The sequence below is a fragment of the Syngnathoides biaculeatus genome, chromosome 14, assembly GCF_019802595.1.
Source record: "Syngnathoides biaculeatus isolate LvHL_M chromosome 14, ASM1980259v1, whole genome shotgun sequence".
In the NCBI taxonomy this organism is placed as follows: Eukaryota; Metazoa; Chordata; class Actinopteri; order Syngnathiformes; family Syngnathidae; genus Syngnathoides; species Syngnathoides biaculeatus.
Genome location: NC_084653.1, coordinates 6,130,148 through 6,146,132, shown reverse-complemented (window position 1 = coordinate 6,146,132; position 15,985 = coordinate 6,130,148). Strand labels below are relative to the sequence as shown.

Below are 15,985 nucleotides of genomic sequence, written 5' to 3'. Positions count from 1 at the left end.
TGTTCAGTTGTGACTTAACCACAGAATGAATAAGTTCTAACCGCATAGTGAAGAAGTACCATAACAAAGTCTAGAGAGCTCTGAGGAAAGGCGTTTGATTTTGTTCCACCAAAATTTGTGAACTCATCAAAACTACGTGACTACCTAAAAAAAAAAAAAACACAGAAGTATAAGGTGCAAAGTTTTTGTTTGATGGTTTGTTGTCATGATCCATTACAGCTGATTCCAATATATTGAAGCTTTTTTTTTTTTTTTTAGGTCAATGTTACTATGCAGTACAAACTTTTTTACTTTTTAAGGCCACTACAGTACAGAGCTGTAGAAGTATTCCTCCGTCTTCCCGATCAAGCGATACTGCTATGTCTTCATCAGATGAGGATAAATCCAAGAAATCAGCCCTGGGGATAATGGTGTCCCATGTAATCGAGCCTTTGGAACAGCACATAACACGTCACATCCATGCACATAGGTCATGTGACTCACGTAAATGGCGGTCCACCAAAAAATTCGTAATGTCGATGGAAATCTTCTCAAAACACTATTAAATGAGAGAGGATTTAACATCACATTGTCAAGATAGAGTACATATTACATGAACTATTGGATACATTGTTAATGCAAACCACTGGAATTCCCCTTTAACAAACTTTGTTAACGCCAGTTAAGTGACAACTGCTCACTTTTTGGACAAATCGAGCTCCCATCGGGACAACTGATTGCAATGGCACCTAATGGAGGAGTGCCGCATTTGCTGCTCAAGATTAAGGTAGATTTTGATGTAAGTTAATTTTTTAAAAAGGCTCCCCCTCTTTTCCATTTAAGTCACAATTGAAACCCTCACCCTTCTCCAAAATGCATCTTTCACTCAGAAATCCCAAATGGCCATTTAGCCACCTTTGCCTTATTACACAAAACGAGGTAAAGTTGGCAAAGTGCCACCGAAGCATGCACATTCTCATCCCAACAAGTAATCCTGCAATCAGTTAATTAAATGATATCAAGTAATAACCAGAAAGTATCTGTATACAAACATACAAAAATTGGGTTCTAACTTTAACTTTTTTGTCTGAGGAATTTCTCTCTTTTTAAGTCCACAAAATGAGTCCCCTGGAAGACAAAAGACCCAAAGTGTTTTGTTCACAAGTAGACTATTTGAGCAACAGGTTCGTGCCGAGGCAGCTGTACTTTTATTTTGTTTTCTGCAAAGTTCCCTAAGAAAGAACAGCATTCTTTGTCCTTAACGGCCCAAGCAGCGCTGTTGCCGGGGTGAGACATTCAAACAGGCTGCACTCCATCCTTAATCATATTTTCTTCTTTTTTTTTTTTTGTTGCGTGTTGCTTGTCCAGACGAGATTGCACCACCCTGACCACTGCCTTGATGAAACTGTTTCCTGTTCTTTTTTTTTTTGAGTCATCGTCTTCCGTTCTAGGCTTGCGGTAGCAGTTGGAACCATTCCAATCCCAGACTGTCATTATTGGTCTTTAGATGGTGGGGCACACCTAGTGACCTAGTTACTCCCTCAAAACTTTCCATTGGAAGTGCTTATGAAAGGACACTTAATAACGCATTAGTTTGTTATTACAGGAGGTTTAGGATTAAACTTAGATATTTTCCTTTTAGCAGAGAAAGTTATCACTTTGGAAGTCTAGACTAAAATCCCAGGTCCAACACAGTGACATTTGAGCCTTAAAAAGCATTGCTGCATTTTCTTTAAAGTGGTGGTTTCTAGTGAGGTACAATATGCAGTGTTGAATTTCTTCAGAATTCATCACACCTGTGTGTGTTTCACGAGGTTGCGGGAAGTCCGTCATGAGGCCACAAAGTTATTTACATGTGAATTCTTTTTTTGAATTGCTATTATGGAGAATTTCATACTATCTGAGCTCTTCCTGTGTATTTATTTTCCACAAGTAGCGGCCAAGGGTGCAAGAACAAAATTGAAAATAACCATTAGGGAGAAATGTTGAAAAACTGAATGGAATGAAACAAGTCCAATCTGTGGCCACAGGAGGAAGAGATCGCGCTTTGAATTGCATCCTTCCCTTTCTCAAGGTAGATTTACTTTGTTTCCAACAGCCACGTCTTCCCTGTTTCAGAACCATCCAATTTCAGCTGCCTGAAACTGCACTGCCATGGCTGTCGGGAACTCCGTAGCTGGCTAGCTGCCTGTCAACCATGAAAAACATGTCAGGCCTTGATCAAAACATGAGATACATGATCTGGAGCGCAGGAAGTACTGACATCTGTGGTAGTGCTTGGTTAAACTGTTACTGTATATGAATTTTCAGGGAACAGCAATGTGCATTGACCTTGAGGAAACTTAGAAAGACCATACAAAATTTGAATGTGGAGACATAAAATAACCAAAATTCCACATTTGACCACTTTCAGCCAAAATGGGCTGCGGTGACCACTGGGAACAAAGTGTTGATAAAGTTTAAGTAATTGCACTGAATGAATACAGTCTTTGTAAGGTCCAAATACTGTGAAATAAGCTTGTCTAGTAACTTTTCACTGATAACAGCCTCCCTCTGTCAAAGAGCCCTCTCGTCGTGAGAGGGCACATGGCGAGACCAATCAAACAAGGCCCCCGCAAAACGTTGCCTGTATTGGAACTGGATTAGTTCCAGACTACCTCAGTAGTGAATAATTGTGGTGCCAAAAAAAGATGTTGGCGATGGTATTGTTGAAACAATAATGGGCCTCATTCACTAATAAATGCATAGACTGTTACTTCACGCACAAGTTGAACGTAAAATCAGCGTCACATTCAATCTTCTTCTCCTCACCACTGTGTGTTTGTTAGTGAATTTTGAATTCATTCTTAATGTACAATAGCTCTGCACTGTACTGGGCATCTTTCCCTATAAAAGAGCATGCATTTGATGCATCTACCATGCATGCAAGGAGGTTTGAAGTTGTGAGAGAGAGCCCCAAATCTTTCATAACTTTTTCAACCTATTTTTATATTATTATTTAATACATACTGTATGTTTAGGATTTTCAAAAGGTCGGTATCGTCTGGAAGCTTGCTTAACCCAAACTGAAAATGTCATAATGATATTATTTCTCGAGTGGAACCTCAATCTCACAGATTGGTAGGAGCGAGGGGTTTGTCATTAAATCAGACTGTCCGTTAAATTGAAGCTTTTTTACTTTGGCCCGAAAACACCAGCAGAGGGCAAAATGCTTCTTTTGTTTTTTTTAAAAAAAAGAAAGCCTTTCAAATATCTAAAACTAGAAATATCAGCACAGCACAAAATTCATTCATTCATCTTCCGCTCCGCTTATCCTAACTGGGGTTGCACTTGCTGGAGCCTTTGCTGGCTATTATAGGCAAAACCTGGGGTACACCCTGCATTGGTCACCAGCCAATCGCAAGGGAGGAAGAAAAAAATCCACATTTACACCTCAGAGTATTTTAGAGCCTTCAATGAGTGCCTGATTTTGGGATGTGGGAGGAAACCGGAGTGCCTGAAGAAAACCCACACAGGAACGTGGAGAAAATGCAAACTCCACACAGGCAGGGCTGGATTCGAACCCAGGTCCTCAGAACTGTGAGGCAGATTGCTCGTTGCGATGCCTAAGACAAAATCTTTGTAAGTAAATATATTTTTTTAAGCTTTAAAATGTTTTTTTAAGTTTATCCAAACTAACCTTATAAGATAAAATTAATTAATTAAAAGGGATATTGAGTTCCAACACAACACTATTTTCTGTCCGTTAAATTCAAAGTCTGTTAAATCAAGGTCCGTTAAATCTTGGTTTCACTCAGATTGTGAGGTTAAATTGGAGATCCTGGTGCTCAGAACATGCATTAAAAAATGAAGAGCTGAGAATGAACAATCACTGAATTAGTTGTTAAAATACAGGAACGAGACATTTGCTGTTGGGTTTTTTTTTGTTTTTTTTTTTTTTTTTTTTTTTTGCTTGTTTGTTTTTGCTCTGTTCGACAGTTCGGTCAAGCACAAAGCATGATCTTTATCCCTTTTAAGCCGAAACAGTGTTACTGTGTCACAGTGGACTTTTTAAGCTGCCGCCAATGAAGAAGCTGCGAAAATCAATGAAGAACAACGTGCACAAAGACGTGCTTGTGCCCAATTCCAGCGGTGAACAAAAGTTTAACTATGTGAAAATAAATGACCACCCACCTCAGTGCTACACTTTGATGAAGATTATATTGTGTAAAGGCGGTTTTTGCAGTACGTAAGCACTGATGACACACAAGAGCAAAATAGAAATTAGTCTCATTAGATGCTTGAGATTCAGCTAAAACTTCACCAAAGTGTCAAACTAGCATCTTCACACACTTAGTTCCAACAAAATTTACAAAAACGTCGTCTCAAATTATCACAAATGCTAACCTTATGTCTCATTTGTGGGTAGGTAGAGGAATCAATGTTTTACAGAGCAATTGGTTCCATTCATTGATTTTTTTTTTTCATTTTATTTTTGTTATTACTGTCATGTAAGGTTAGTCTTTGTGCCAAAATGTTGAGTTCTGGTGCAAACCCTTCAAAATAAAGGGTAAATTCTTAAAACAGGAGGTCAAGTTAAAACTCGCGTATATAAATGATTTGAGATGACAAAACAGTCGCAAATAACTTGCTAATAATGTGATATTTAAATTTGAAATGAAACAATAACTGAATATAAACTCAAATGGGTTAGTTCCACACACACTGCCTCTTATATCATGGGTTTGATATTAAATCTGGTTATAAAGAATCCTGAGTCAAAGATTGAGTTGAGTTTATGGTGCAAGCTCCTAACAAAATGGGTGTAATTTGGACATCCTTTATTTAAACCATGCTAATGTTTTTCACCCAGCATCCTAAAATAATCGGAGTCGAGAATCAATTAGAACAGAATCAAAATGAGGAACCGGAATCTCTCAAATTCAAACGATCCCCAACCCAATATTGGGTAAAAGTTGTTTTTTCAAAAGCTGATCCTTCATCACCTGTACATATGTATGACCTGATACCTAGACTCAATTTGTTTGTCCACAAATCCAAGTACGAACATATTGATGAATCCCAGATTTGAGCCACAAATGCTTGAATTTGCAATGTTAGTGAATGAGGCCGAATGTTTTTTGAAAAAGAATTTTGAGAAATCTTTTTGTGTGTATCATCAAAACGTCCAATGTATAGTGTGTGTCATAGCTGCCGTTTACTAACCACTATCATGAGGGGGGGGCTGTCAATATCAGGCTTCCTCTGTTGCATGCTGCTGTTTGGGCCTGTAAAACTCATCTTTCTCATGAGTTTTTCCATAGTCGTCATGCTGTATAAATAACACTGACACAGAATGGGGGGGACGAAGTGGATCCAGCAGTTTTCCAGCACCAAAAGTGTTGACTGAGTGTGTAACCCCTTTCACACTTGCCACTGTCAGACAACTTTTTACATTGCACCAAATACTGGCATTGATGTCACCTGATTGCAGGATGCAGTTGCCACGTTTAAGCACACAGTTATGGCAATGCCATGCTTCTTTGGGTTCTTTGTGAAGGATGCAGACAAAATAAACGATGCACCCATTTTGTAGCATCACTGTATGAAAGAGCCTTGTGTTTGTGTCATATTGAATCTTCCACTTGGAATTCCAACCCTGCGATTGGCTGGCAACCAATTTAGGGTTTACCCGATCTCCTACCTGAAGTTAGCTGGGACAGCCTCCAACTGCAATCTTGTGGCCCTTGTGAGGATAAGCGGCTCAGAAAATGGATGAATGGATGGATGGATGGATGGGTGGATGGAACTCCAACCTTAATTTTTTTTCCATGTCGCCCCTAAGTTACAAGTCAGTTGTCGAGCAGCATTATAATCCCATAGTTGTCTGTCATGAGGCCAAAGGTCATCTACTATGTTTCTTTGACATCTTTGCCTTACAATGTCATTCAAGTTTACCCAGAAATAAGATGGGTTTGAAGTGGTAACTTCTTAACTCTTCTTGACAGGCCATGGTGAGTGCCACTGCGGTGAGTGCAAGTGCCATGCGGGCTACATTGGAGACAACTGCAACTGCTTCACGGAAACGGCATCGTGCATTGCTGACAATGGGCAGATGTGCAACGGGCGTGGCAACTGCGTGTGCGGTCGCTGCCAGTGCACGCAGCCCGGCGCATTCGGCGAAACCTGCGAAAAATGCCCTACCTGCCCGGATGCCTGCAATACGAAAAGGTTTGTAAGAGGAATAAGATCTAAGATGGTTGAGGGTAATTTGGTCTCATCAGTTAATGGACTGGAATTTGCCTACAATTAATTTCTGCTGTTTAACCAGTTTGACACCAGCCCTAAATCCATCCATCCATTTTCTTTTTCTTATTTACGTTTGGGTCATGGGGGCAGTAGCTTTAACGGGGAACAGGCCCAGACTTCCCTCTCCCCAGCCATTTCCTGCAGCCCTTTTGAGAGAATCCTGACGCTTTATCAGGCAAGCCCAGAGATGTAGTCTCTCCAGCGCGTTCTTGGTCATCCCTAGGGTCTGAGTCCCGGTGAGATGTGCCCATAACACCTCACCAGGGAGGCGTCCAGGACGGATCCTTAACAGATGCCCAAGCCACCTCATCTGGCTCCTCTCACTGTGAAGGAGTAGTGGCTCGTTACTGAGCCCCTTTCGGATGACTGAGCTTCTCACCCTATCGCTAAGGGAGAGCCCGGAACCCCTACAGAAGAAACTCATTATCTCACGTCTAGTTGATTATGGGTTGTTTTCACTGACGTCACAATTTTTCCTGAATTACCCATACACCACTGCGCGCCACCATTTAACCTCTCCACCTAACGCCAACCAGTGTGGCAGCCTACGGAATACTCTCCGTTACTGTTTGTGTTTTTGTGTTTCACGGGTGTCTTGGGACTCAAGTACAAAAGAGAGGACTTGCTAACCATTAGAGAGCCTTCTTCTGACTTTTCTTCTGACTTGTTTTGACAACCTGAGCCAATTCACTGGAGCTTTTTCCAGAGTTGCTAGTCGACGCACTCTTCAAAGCCTCGCGACGAAGAGGCTCGCGATCCGGGATACAAATGCGCCTACAAAAGCGGGGACATCATCTAACGTTTCCCACAAAAGATGTTGGATGTTCTGCGGCTCTGTGCTTCACGGAGACTTGGCTTTGTGGAAGAGTGCCTGACGCTGCTATCACCCTGCCCGGCTTCAACCTCCATTGTGCTGATCGTGTTGCCGAGCTAACAAGCTTAATCGACACTCTTTTCTGAAGGCCAACATTCCAGTTGAGATCCTTTTTTTTAGTCCCTTGAAAGATTCGAGAATTTTGTGAAATACTGTATTTTTATTCTTTTGTCTTTCTGCCATTGTCATCAAATTTTAAACAAATAATAAACATTTCACTTTGCTTGTGGTGAACTAATATACAGGTTTTACTTTTTGAAAAAAAATGGAATAAATGGAGTTTGCCTCGATATTAAAAAAATAATATTCCACCGCCTTTCGTTTTATGTGTGAGCATACAAGCCCATATATATATTTTTTTATATGGGCACTTACCTGTATGCTAACACGGAAAATGAAAGGTGGTGGAATATGGTTTTATATCAACGAGGAATGGTGCCCAGACGTTACAGAACTCAGCACACACTGCAGCGATTTTCGTTAGCTACAACAACCTAACTATAAAAAATAAGACTGAACTAACCATTTACGAACCGTCTTGAACAGACAAGTGTCCAATCCCACTTCTCCTCGTCTGTCACATAGAGTAAAAGATCAAGGGCACAATAGTGCGCCTTTGTGACGCAGTCCTGAGTCCCATGATGTGTGTATGCCATTTAGCCTAGTAGTCAGTCTGAGCTTGATGTGCTGTCGGTCGCGTCTTCGATAAATGCAGGTAGAAACATAATGTCGTCCACCTTGCGTATGTATGAGTACCGAACTCAGGGATAAAAAACGGCCGCCGTCCAAAGGATGCACAATCGGTGACGTCACGTGGAAACAACCCAATGTAATGATCTTCTGATTGTGCTCCCAAAAAGAGCATTAAACTGCTGCAACTTGTTCAGAATACTGGAGCTTGGGTTGTGACCAGAACAAAGCGGTCAGAGCATGTAACTCTAATTCTAAGACTGTCTAATCACTAAATGGTTTAGGTCCTGAATACATGAAAGAAATGGTAATAGAATACAAGCCCAGTAGGACTCTGAGATCGACTACACTCAGTTCAAATAGTACTGTGCAGAGTCCAAAGCAAACATGGTGAAGCAGCATTTAGGTATTATGCTGCAAAAAAAAAAAAAAAATGATTAGAATGCCAAGAGGGGTGACATCAGACCCAAGTGTGAGTGTTTTCAAATCCAGATTAAAAACTTTTTTTATGCGTTTGAGTACATCTATTTTCAATATTATTTCTTGCACTAAAAGCTGTTTTTAGTGTATTTTTATTTTCAAATCAAAATTTTTGTATTTGAATGATTTTAATCATATAAAGCGCATTGTGTTGTGTATGAAATAAATTTGCTCTGCTTTAAAACACACCACAAATATCAAACATAACTTTCGAAGAGTAGGCGTTTTTCCTTTTCCTTTAAACTGCTTCCTCCTCCATGTCTTTCTCCTCCTCTAGAGAATGCATTGAGTGTCGGCTTTTCAACTCTGGAAAGATCTCAGACAACCAGACTTGCCAGCGTCTCTGCAAGGATGAAATCATCACGGTGGAGTCACTCAGTAAGTAAACACTGTCCACGAGCACACTTGCAAACATACATGCACAGCTGCATTCACATCTGTGCCAGCATTCTTCTTGGCCTCCAAACCTTGTGCACCGTCATTATTTTAGAGAGCCACTTGAAGCATCACTGGGTGAACACACCTCTGCTTCTTACATCAAAAACACTTTAAATTCATGCGTATTGAGAACAATCAGAATGTTGATGTTGGTACATTTACAGAACAACTTGGCCTTAGCTCTGTGTGACATCATGGAAGAGTTGAAGTAAAGTTCTTCCAAAATATGATCCAGCTGCATAGCTACACACAGATGTCCCACTTTTTTAATTGACTACTCCCTAGTGTAAGCGCTGGTTTCGTACTGTATTTCCTCAAATCGTGGCTTCCACTGACTTCCACTCAGGTCCTCTTGTATTGAAACTCCGTCTGTACTTTTCAAGCTTGGATAAATAAGGAGGGCAACCCCAAATTATTAAAAAGCAGGGTAGTATTAAATAGTTCCTCAAATAGTGGCTCCCGCTGCAATAAACACAATGAATCACTAGATAATTGTTCCTGTTCTTCCCTACCACGTCCTTTCAGGTCTCACAGTCTTTGTCCACATGAGCATTGAAGTCCCCCAGCAAAACAATGGAGTCCTGACCGGGAGCAGTCTCCAGCACTCCCTCTAAGGACTCCAAAAACAGTGGGTACTTTGAACTATTGTTTGGTAGATATGCACAAATAATAGTCAGGACCGCCCCCCACCAGAAGGAGGAGGGAGGCTACCCTCTCGCCCTCCGGGGTGAACCCCGATGTACAGGTGTCGAGTCGGGGGGCAATAAGTATACTCACACCTCCTCAGTCCCTCTCACAGTGGGCAACTTTCGAGTGGAAGCAAATACAATCCTTCTCAAGAGGACTGGTACCAGAGCCTAAGCCGTGTGTCGAGGCAAGCCCGACTATATCTAATCAGAACTTCTCGACCTCACACACCAACTCGGGCTCCTTCCCTGCCAGACTGATGACGTTCCACATCCCTAGAGGCAGCTTCTGTAGCCAGGGATCAGATCGTCAAGGTCCCTGCCTTTGGCCACCGCCCAGCTCACACTGTACCCGACCCCGATTGCCCCTCCCACAGGTGGTGAGCCCGTGGGAAGGGGGACTCACATTACCTTTTCGAGCTGTGCCTGGCCGAGCCCAATGGGGGTAGGCCCCGCCACCATGTGCTTGCCTTCGAGCCCCACCTCCAGGCCGGGATCCAAAGCGGGGGCCTGGTGACCCGCATCCAGAAAAGTGGAACTTATTTTTATTCATCGTAGGGGTTTTATGAAGTCGTACTTTGTCCGGTCCCTCACCTAGAACCTTTTTGCCGTGGGTGAACATACCAGGGGCGCGAAGCCCCAGACATCTTAGCTCTTAGGATCATTGGGACACACCCCTCCACCATGATAAGGTGATGGCCCAAGAAGGGATTAACAAATACCTCACCACAAATACATACATATGGTCTTCCTCTAAGTAAGTACAGTTGGCTTTTTGTTCGTACCATACATTTACAATATTTCCTGAAGTATTGTGGTACGCGCTGTTCTATTCACTGCTCCCCTAATTAATCTTGCTGTAGATGTATTTAATCACTGAGGGTAAGTAAAAAGTATGTAAGTTTCTTTCGGCTTGTCCCTTTCGGGTCGCCACAGCATGTTATCTCAGATGAACGCACATATATGTTTGGCACAATTTTTACGCCGGATGCCCTTCCTGACGCAACCCTTCTCAGGGAGTGGAGGCCCCAGTGGGATACGAACCCACTATTAATACCAAATTTCCTCAGGCAGCTGTATTAGTGCCTCATTTTGTGGCTGGGTCCATAATCCACCTCAACAAGTAAATTTCTCATCTTTAATTGCCACTAGTTTCTCTCCCAAGTAACTACTATGCGATTCTAGCTGTTATTTTTACTTTCTCTTAGTGCCTCAAACAATGCTTTCATTTAAAATAAATGTCATCCCCCAAATGATAATAGTATGGTCCTCCTTTATTTAATTCTGCGTAAAGCTAAACAGTACGTTCTTTGCTCAAATAATGGGCTAATTGAGACCTTGTTCTCGGTTGGTCCTCTTCTAGCTCTTCTCCTGTATTTCCTCCTGAAATAAATACACACATCCACAAAAACACACAAATATCTCTTAAAATAATATTACTTATTGTCTGTAATTATCTTTACTATGCAGCCACTTTCACAGTTTTTATTGCACCCTACACAAGCCTTTTTTTTTTTTTACAAACAGATGCCTCTTACCCTCTGCAATTGAGTAAAAAATTGCCCCAGTGTTAGATGCAACATAATTCGGCCCAAGTGCCAGATGTGTGTGAGCGTGTGTGTGTGTGTGTACATCCGTGCGTGATGTCGCTGTTGGAACTATTTTAGGAGGGCTGCGTGTTGGCCCAATTCTGACGTGATTCATAGCATTCCTCGCTTGGCGGATCAGCCCTAATGGATTCCACATGTACATTCCACTTACAACCAGAGGAGGGAGAACTTTGTGGTTCGATTCCCTCTTCCTCCTTTGTGCACACACACATACACAAATACACACTACGACCAGTGAGCATTGAGTGAAAATGTGATATGTGACCATGTGAATTTGCCTCCATGCTGGATTGTTTTTTTTACACTACTGTCACTCCAGCTCTGTGTCCTCTTTTATCCCGAAATAATTAATTTCGACCAACAACTTAATGAGAGTCAATATAAAAACTGTTAGAACGGAAAAAGTATGAGCGAATGGATATTTTTATGGTTATTTAATTAATCATTAAATGCTTGAATTTTGGATGTAATCTCTCCTCATATGAATAATTACATACCAGCTTTCTTTTCACAAAACAGAAAAAAATGTGAAATTTTTCTTTGTAATGTTTTTTTTTTTAAACCTTAAGAACAAATGGGTAAATAAATACTTTTTTTTGGTGTGTGTGTGTGGGGGGGGGGGTAACAATATCTAGCCAGCACACTGCTCTAGAGTTTAGATTATCTGCCTCACAGTTCTGAGATTCTGGGCTCCCCGCTCCCTGTGTGGAGTTTGGATGTTGGATGCGCTGGTTTCTTTCCACATTCCAAAAACGTGTGTTACGTTCCTTTGTACTCTGCACATAGGTTTTAATGTGAGTGTGAATGTTTTTGTCTCCTGTGATGAGGTTTTTGAGTTGAACTATTTTGCCGTATCAGATTGTTCGTGATTGAGTGAACCTAATGGTTTTATTTTTCTTTTTTTTTCCCCAAGAAACGGACGAGCCGGGTGCCGTGCTGTGCCTCTACAAGACGGACAACGACTGCGTGATGAAGTTCACGTACTCTGAGCACGCCAGTGGACTGTCCGTTCTTACCGCCCTGACGGAACCGGGTGAGCTTCTAACTTCTTTTCTCTTCACTACATGACCGAGACACATTCTTTGTAGAAGTAAACAACTTGAGAACTTCTCCACAAGGGTGATTGGGTCCAGTTCGTACTAAATATTCACAGTACATTCTCAAATTTCACAGATGCTTACATGATTTGTTGCAACTGCATCAGTACAGCAAAAGAATGTTAATGAGCAACTTTATTCCCTATGCATACGAAAACATAATTTGGTTATTTCTATATACAAATGTATTTCCACTGCTGAAATGTCCTGAATTTGATTAATTAAAAACTAAACACTGGCATGTTTTTTGGACAATACTTACTTTATCTGACTTAATAAATACATAGAATGTCATACAATGTATGAAAATAAGCTTGTACGTGAATTATTTTTTCTATTTCCAATTCGTAATTTTGTCCATTTGTATCCTATCTTGCAAAGTATTTGAATTTAGTGTCAAAATTTTGTGGATTCTTCTTTTTTTTTTTTTTTTTAAATAGAATAACTAAAGTTTTTCAAAAATAATTAATTATAAATACATCACTAGACCGAACCATGACTCATGACTAGTGAAGATCCAGGATTAAGTAATGCTGCACCCAAAAGCTTTAAAATTGTTTCTACAATACATGCCACAAGTCAGGGCCAAAGCACTATTTTTGTCCAAATGAAGCTTCTGAATTCATTTCAACAAAGTTCTTTGGCACCAAGATGCCACATGATTGTGCCAAAGTATTACTTTCATTGCTTTGACATGAACACAAATACGACAAGCGAATGATGGAGGATGGGTTCCAAAATAAATGCAAATAGTACATTTGCAAATGCCAAAGTGCGACTTTGCGATGAGTCACTGTAATCTAATACTGTCTAAACAGAGTGCACAATCACGAAATTAATTTTTAAAATGTCAAAATGATTAGGATTCACAAGGTATTGTTTTGTCTAAAAATGTTCCCTGCATCAGAATGTGGTGGTGGTCCAGATGCTCTGATGGTGCTGGTGGCGGTGGTGGGCAGCATCCTGCTGGTAGGCGTGGTGCTACTCGCCGTCTGGAAGTTGGTCATCACCATCCACGACCGCCGGGAGTTCTCGCGCTTCCAGAATGCTCGCTCGCGTGCACGATACGAGATGGTAGGCGAGGCCAATATGGTGCAATCACGCGGGCACTTTCACTAAGTTGTGACCCAACTGGTTGTTTGTTTGTTTGTGCCCAAGTGCTTCTGTTTGTGTTAGCTCATCCCAAAAACATGCATGGTAGGTTAATGAAGACCCTAAATTGCCCATAGGTGTGAATGTGAGTGCCAATGGTTGGTTGTTTTAATGTGCCAACCAATTCAGGCTGTATCTCGCCTCACACCCAGACTCAGCTGGGATAAGCTCAGCACCCCCGCGACCCTAGTGAGGACAAGTAGTACAGAAAATGGATGGATGGTTCCGTCCGGTTCTTTCTGGTTGTGCATGCTTTTATCTGGTTTTACCTAGTTATTTCTGCTTGTCTGGTTCTTGATGGCTGCGTGTTGTTCCCTGTGGTTGTGTGGTATTATGTGGCTGTGCCTGTTTTGTGTGTGTGCGTGTGTGTACTTGTGTGTGCGTGTGCTCGTGTGTGTGCACGTGTATTTGCGTTTCTGTGTGTGTAAGTTTCATTATGTTTTTGTCTGGTTCTCTCAAGTAGTATCTGGCTGTGTCTGTTCCAATGGTTGTATCTGATTGGATCTGGCTTGGTTCTTTTTGGTTGTCAGGGTATTTATGGCTGCGTGTGCTTGACTGGTTTTGTCTGGCTCTTTATGGACGCTTCATTGCTTCTGCTTGTTTGGTTTTGTCTGATTCTGTCTGGTTGTGTGGTTGTATCTGGTTGTAGCTAGTCATATCTTGTTACATATGTCTGGCAAATTGCCCATAGGTGTGAATGTGAATGGTTGGTTATTTATATGAGCTCTGCAATTGGCTTGTGTCTGGTTGTAATCTGTTTCTCTCTTGTTGTGTGGTTATGTCTGATTTTATCTTTTTTTTATGTGATTCTTTCTTATTGTGGTATGTAATTGTGTTTGATTCTTTTTGAGTGTGTCTGATTCTTTATGGTTATTTCTGGTTCCATCCTGCAGGCTTCCAACCCACTCTACAAGCAGCCAGTGTCATCCAGTTTCGGGGAGACAGACATGTTCGACAAGCCCTATAATGGAGGGGTCCACTGAGGCCTCTGCATGTGGGGCGGCAGGACCGGTCCAGCAAGTGGAACCCTTATGGGGGGCATGAGGCCAATGCGGACTAGACCTCCTCCTTCCTCAACAAGGACAGAGAAGTGAAAATACATGCAAAAAATTTGTCCTGAAGAAGCTTGACTTCTTCAGATTGATGAGCAAGGCATCAACAGCTGAACATTAGTGACTAGCTAAGCTCGTTGCAGATCAGATTTGTACAATTTTTATAAACACAAAGAAATTGTCCTTGCCAGGCTTAACTATGCACCCAGAGGCTTTTTCCTCTACTAAATAAAATCAGATTTTCTTGAAAAGAAAGATCAGAGAACACTTTGGAGGCTGCAACCTCAATGTGCTTCTACTAACTTGGATCCATCCTTTTTCTTAGCCGCTTATCCTCACAAGGGCCGCAGGAGTGCTGGAGCCTATCCCAGCCGTCAATGGGCAGGAGGTGGGTTACAACCTGAACTGGTTGCCAAGCAATTGAAGTGCACACAGAGACAGACAACAGTCGCACTCACAATCACACCTAGGGGCAATTTCGTGTGTCCAATTAATGTTGCATGTTTTTGGGATGCGGGAGGAAACCGGAGGGCCCGGAGAAAACCCACGCAAACACGGGGAGAACATGCAAACTCCACACAGGGAGGGGTGCGATTGAACGTGGGTCATCAGAACTGTGAGGTCAACGCTTTCCAGTTGCGTCACCGTGCCATCGCTTCTACTAACTTTTAACTGAAAACTGAAGTTATGCATTCATGTTGCATTGCTATTATTCAATAACAAAACCGTAGACTGCAATCTTGTTCACTGATGTTTTCGCATTTTCCTTGGTTTAACTTTTTTGGCTTTTCCACGACAATGACTTTCTTCTGCTTTCTGATTGGCTACTGGTATGCTTTGGGTTTATAGTGCCACCCGGTGTTTTGACTTGCACATGACAGCCTGGTAATGCATTTCAATGTGTTTTCTGACATGCAAGTGGGGTAAAATTTTGAACATACCCAAATATGTGCAGACCTAGGTGACATTTGAAGGTTTGTGTGTGTGTTAATGTGTAACTGCAGCTCAGGATAGTCTCTGCCACCCTTTATGGTGTTCCTCTTAGTAACATGTTGTTACAATCCTCTCATTGTCCAATGATTTCACATGAAGTCAAAATCAAGTTGGTTTACCGCAGAGGTAATTTGGTACTCCTCAGTGATGTAAAGTTCTTAAAAATAAGACTTCAAACAAGATGTAGATGTTAGAGCACCAGCAAGATATCAGAGCAACAACTAAATGTAATATACAATTGCACGGTAACCACTGTTAAAATATAAATTCAGATCAATACCGACCACCCACACTCCCCCCTCCCCTCCCATCCCCCAAATTAAGAAAAAATGGGCATTTCTTTGTACTAGATTGTGAACCACGAGAGAAAAACCACATTAAGATATGCCAATGACATCGCGATACATTGCATAGGTGACAGTTCATATCTTGGGAGGAAAAATGTTTGGAATACAAAACAGTGCCAATGACAGAAATGTGTGCATTTGTAGCAATAGGTGACTGCATTAAACCACTAGTATACAATGAAAATACAATCCTCCACTTATTGTAGGGGTAAAACATTTATTAAAACAGTACTCTGATAGATTTTACATCATAAATGGAAATGTTTTTTTACATTTGTCAGATTGATGGTTTGGATTGG

General features: G+C 41.5%; 1 protein-coding gene across 1 annotated transcript in view; it reads left to right on the top strand.

Moving 5' to 3' along the window:
- Positions 1-14,328, top strand: part of itgb5 (integrin, beta 5) — a 47,285-nt gene extending 32,957 nt beyond the window's left edge. Inside the window, exons 12-16 of the mRNA XM_061840963.1 lie at positions 5,967-6,189; positions 8,589-8,689; positions 11,959-12,078; positions 13,050-13,216; positions 14,188-14,328. Of these exons, the coding sequence (XP_061696947.1) occupies positions 5,967-6,189; positions 8,589-8,689; positions 11,959-12,078; positions 13,050-13,216; positions 14,188-14,277 (701 nt within the window). The 3' untranslated portion in view covers positions 14,278-14,328. The remainder of the gene's footprint in view (positions 1-5,966; positions 6,190-8,588; positions 8,690-11,958; positions 12,079-13,049; positions 13,217-14,187) is intronic.
- The last annotated feature ends 1,657 nt before the right edge of the window (positions 14,329-15,985 follow it).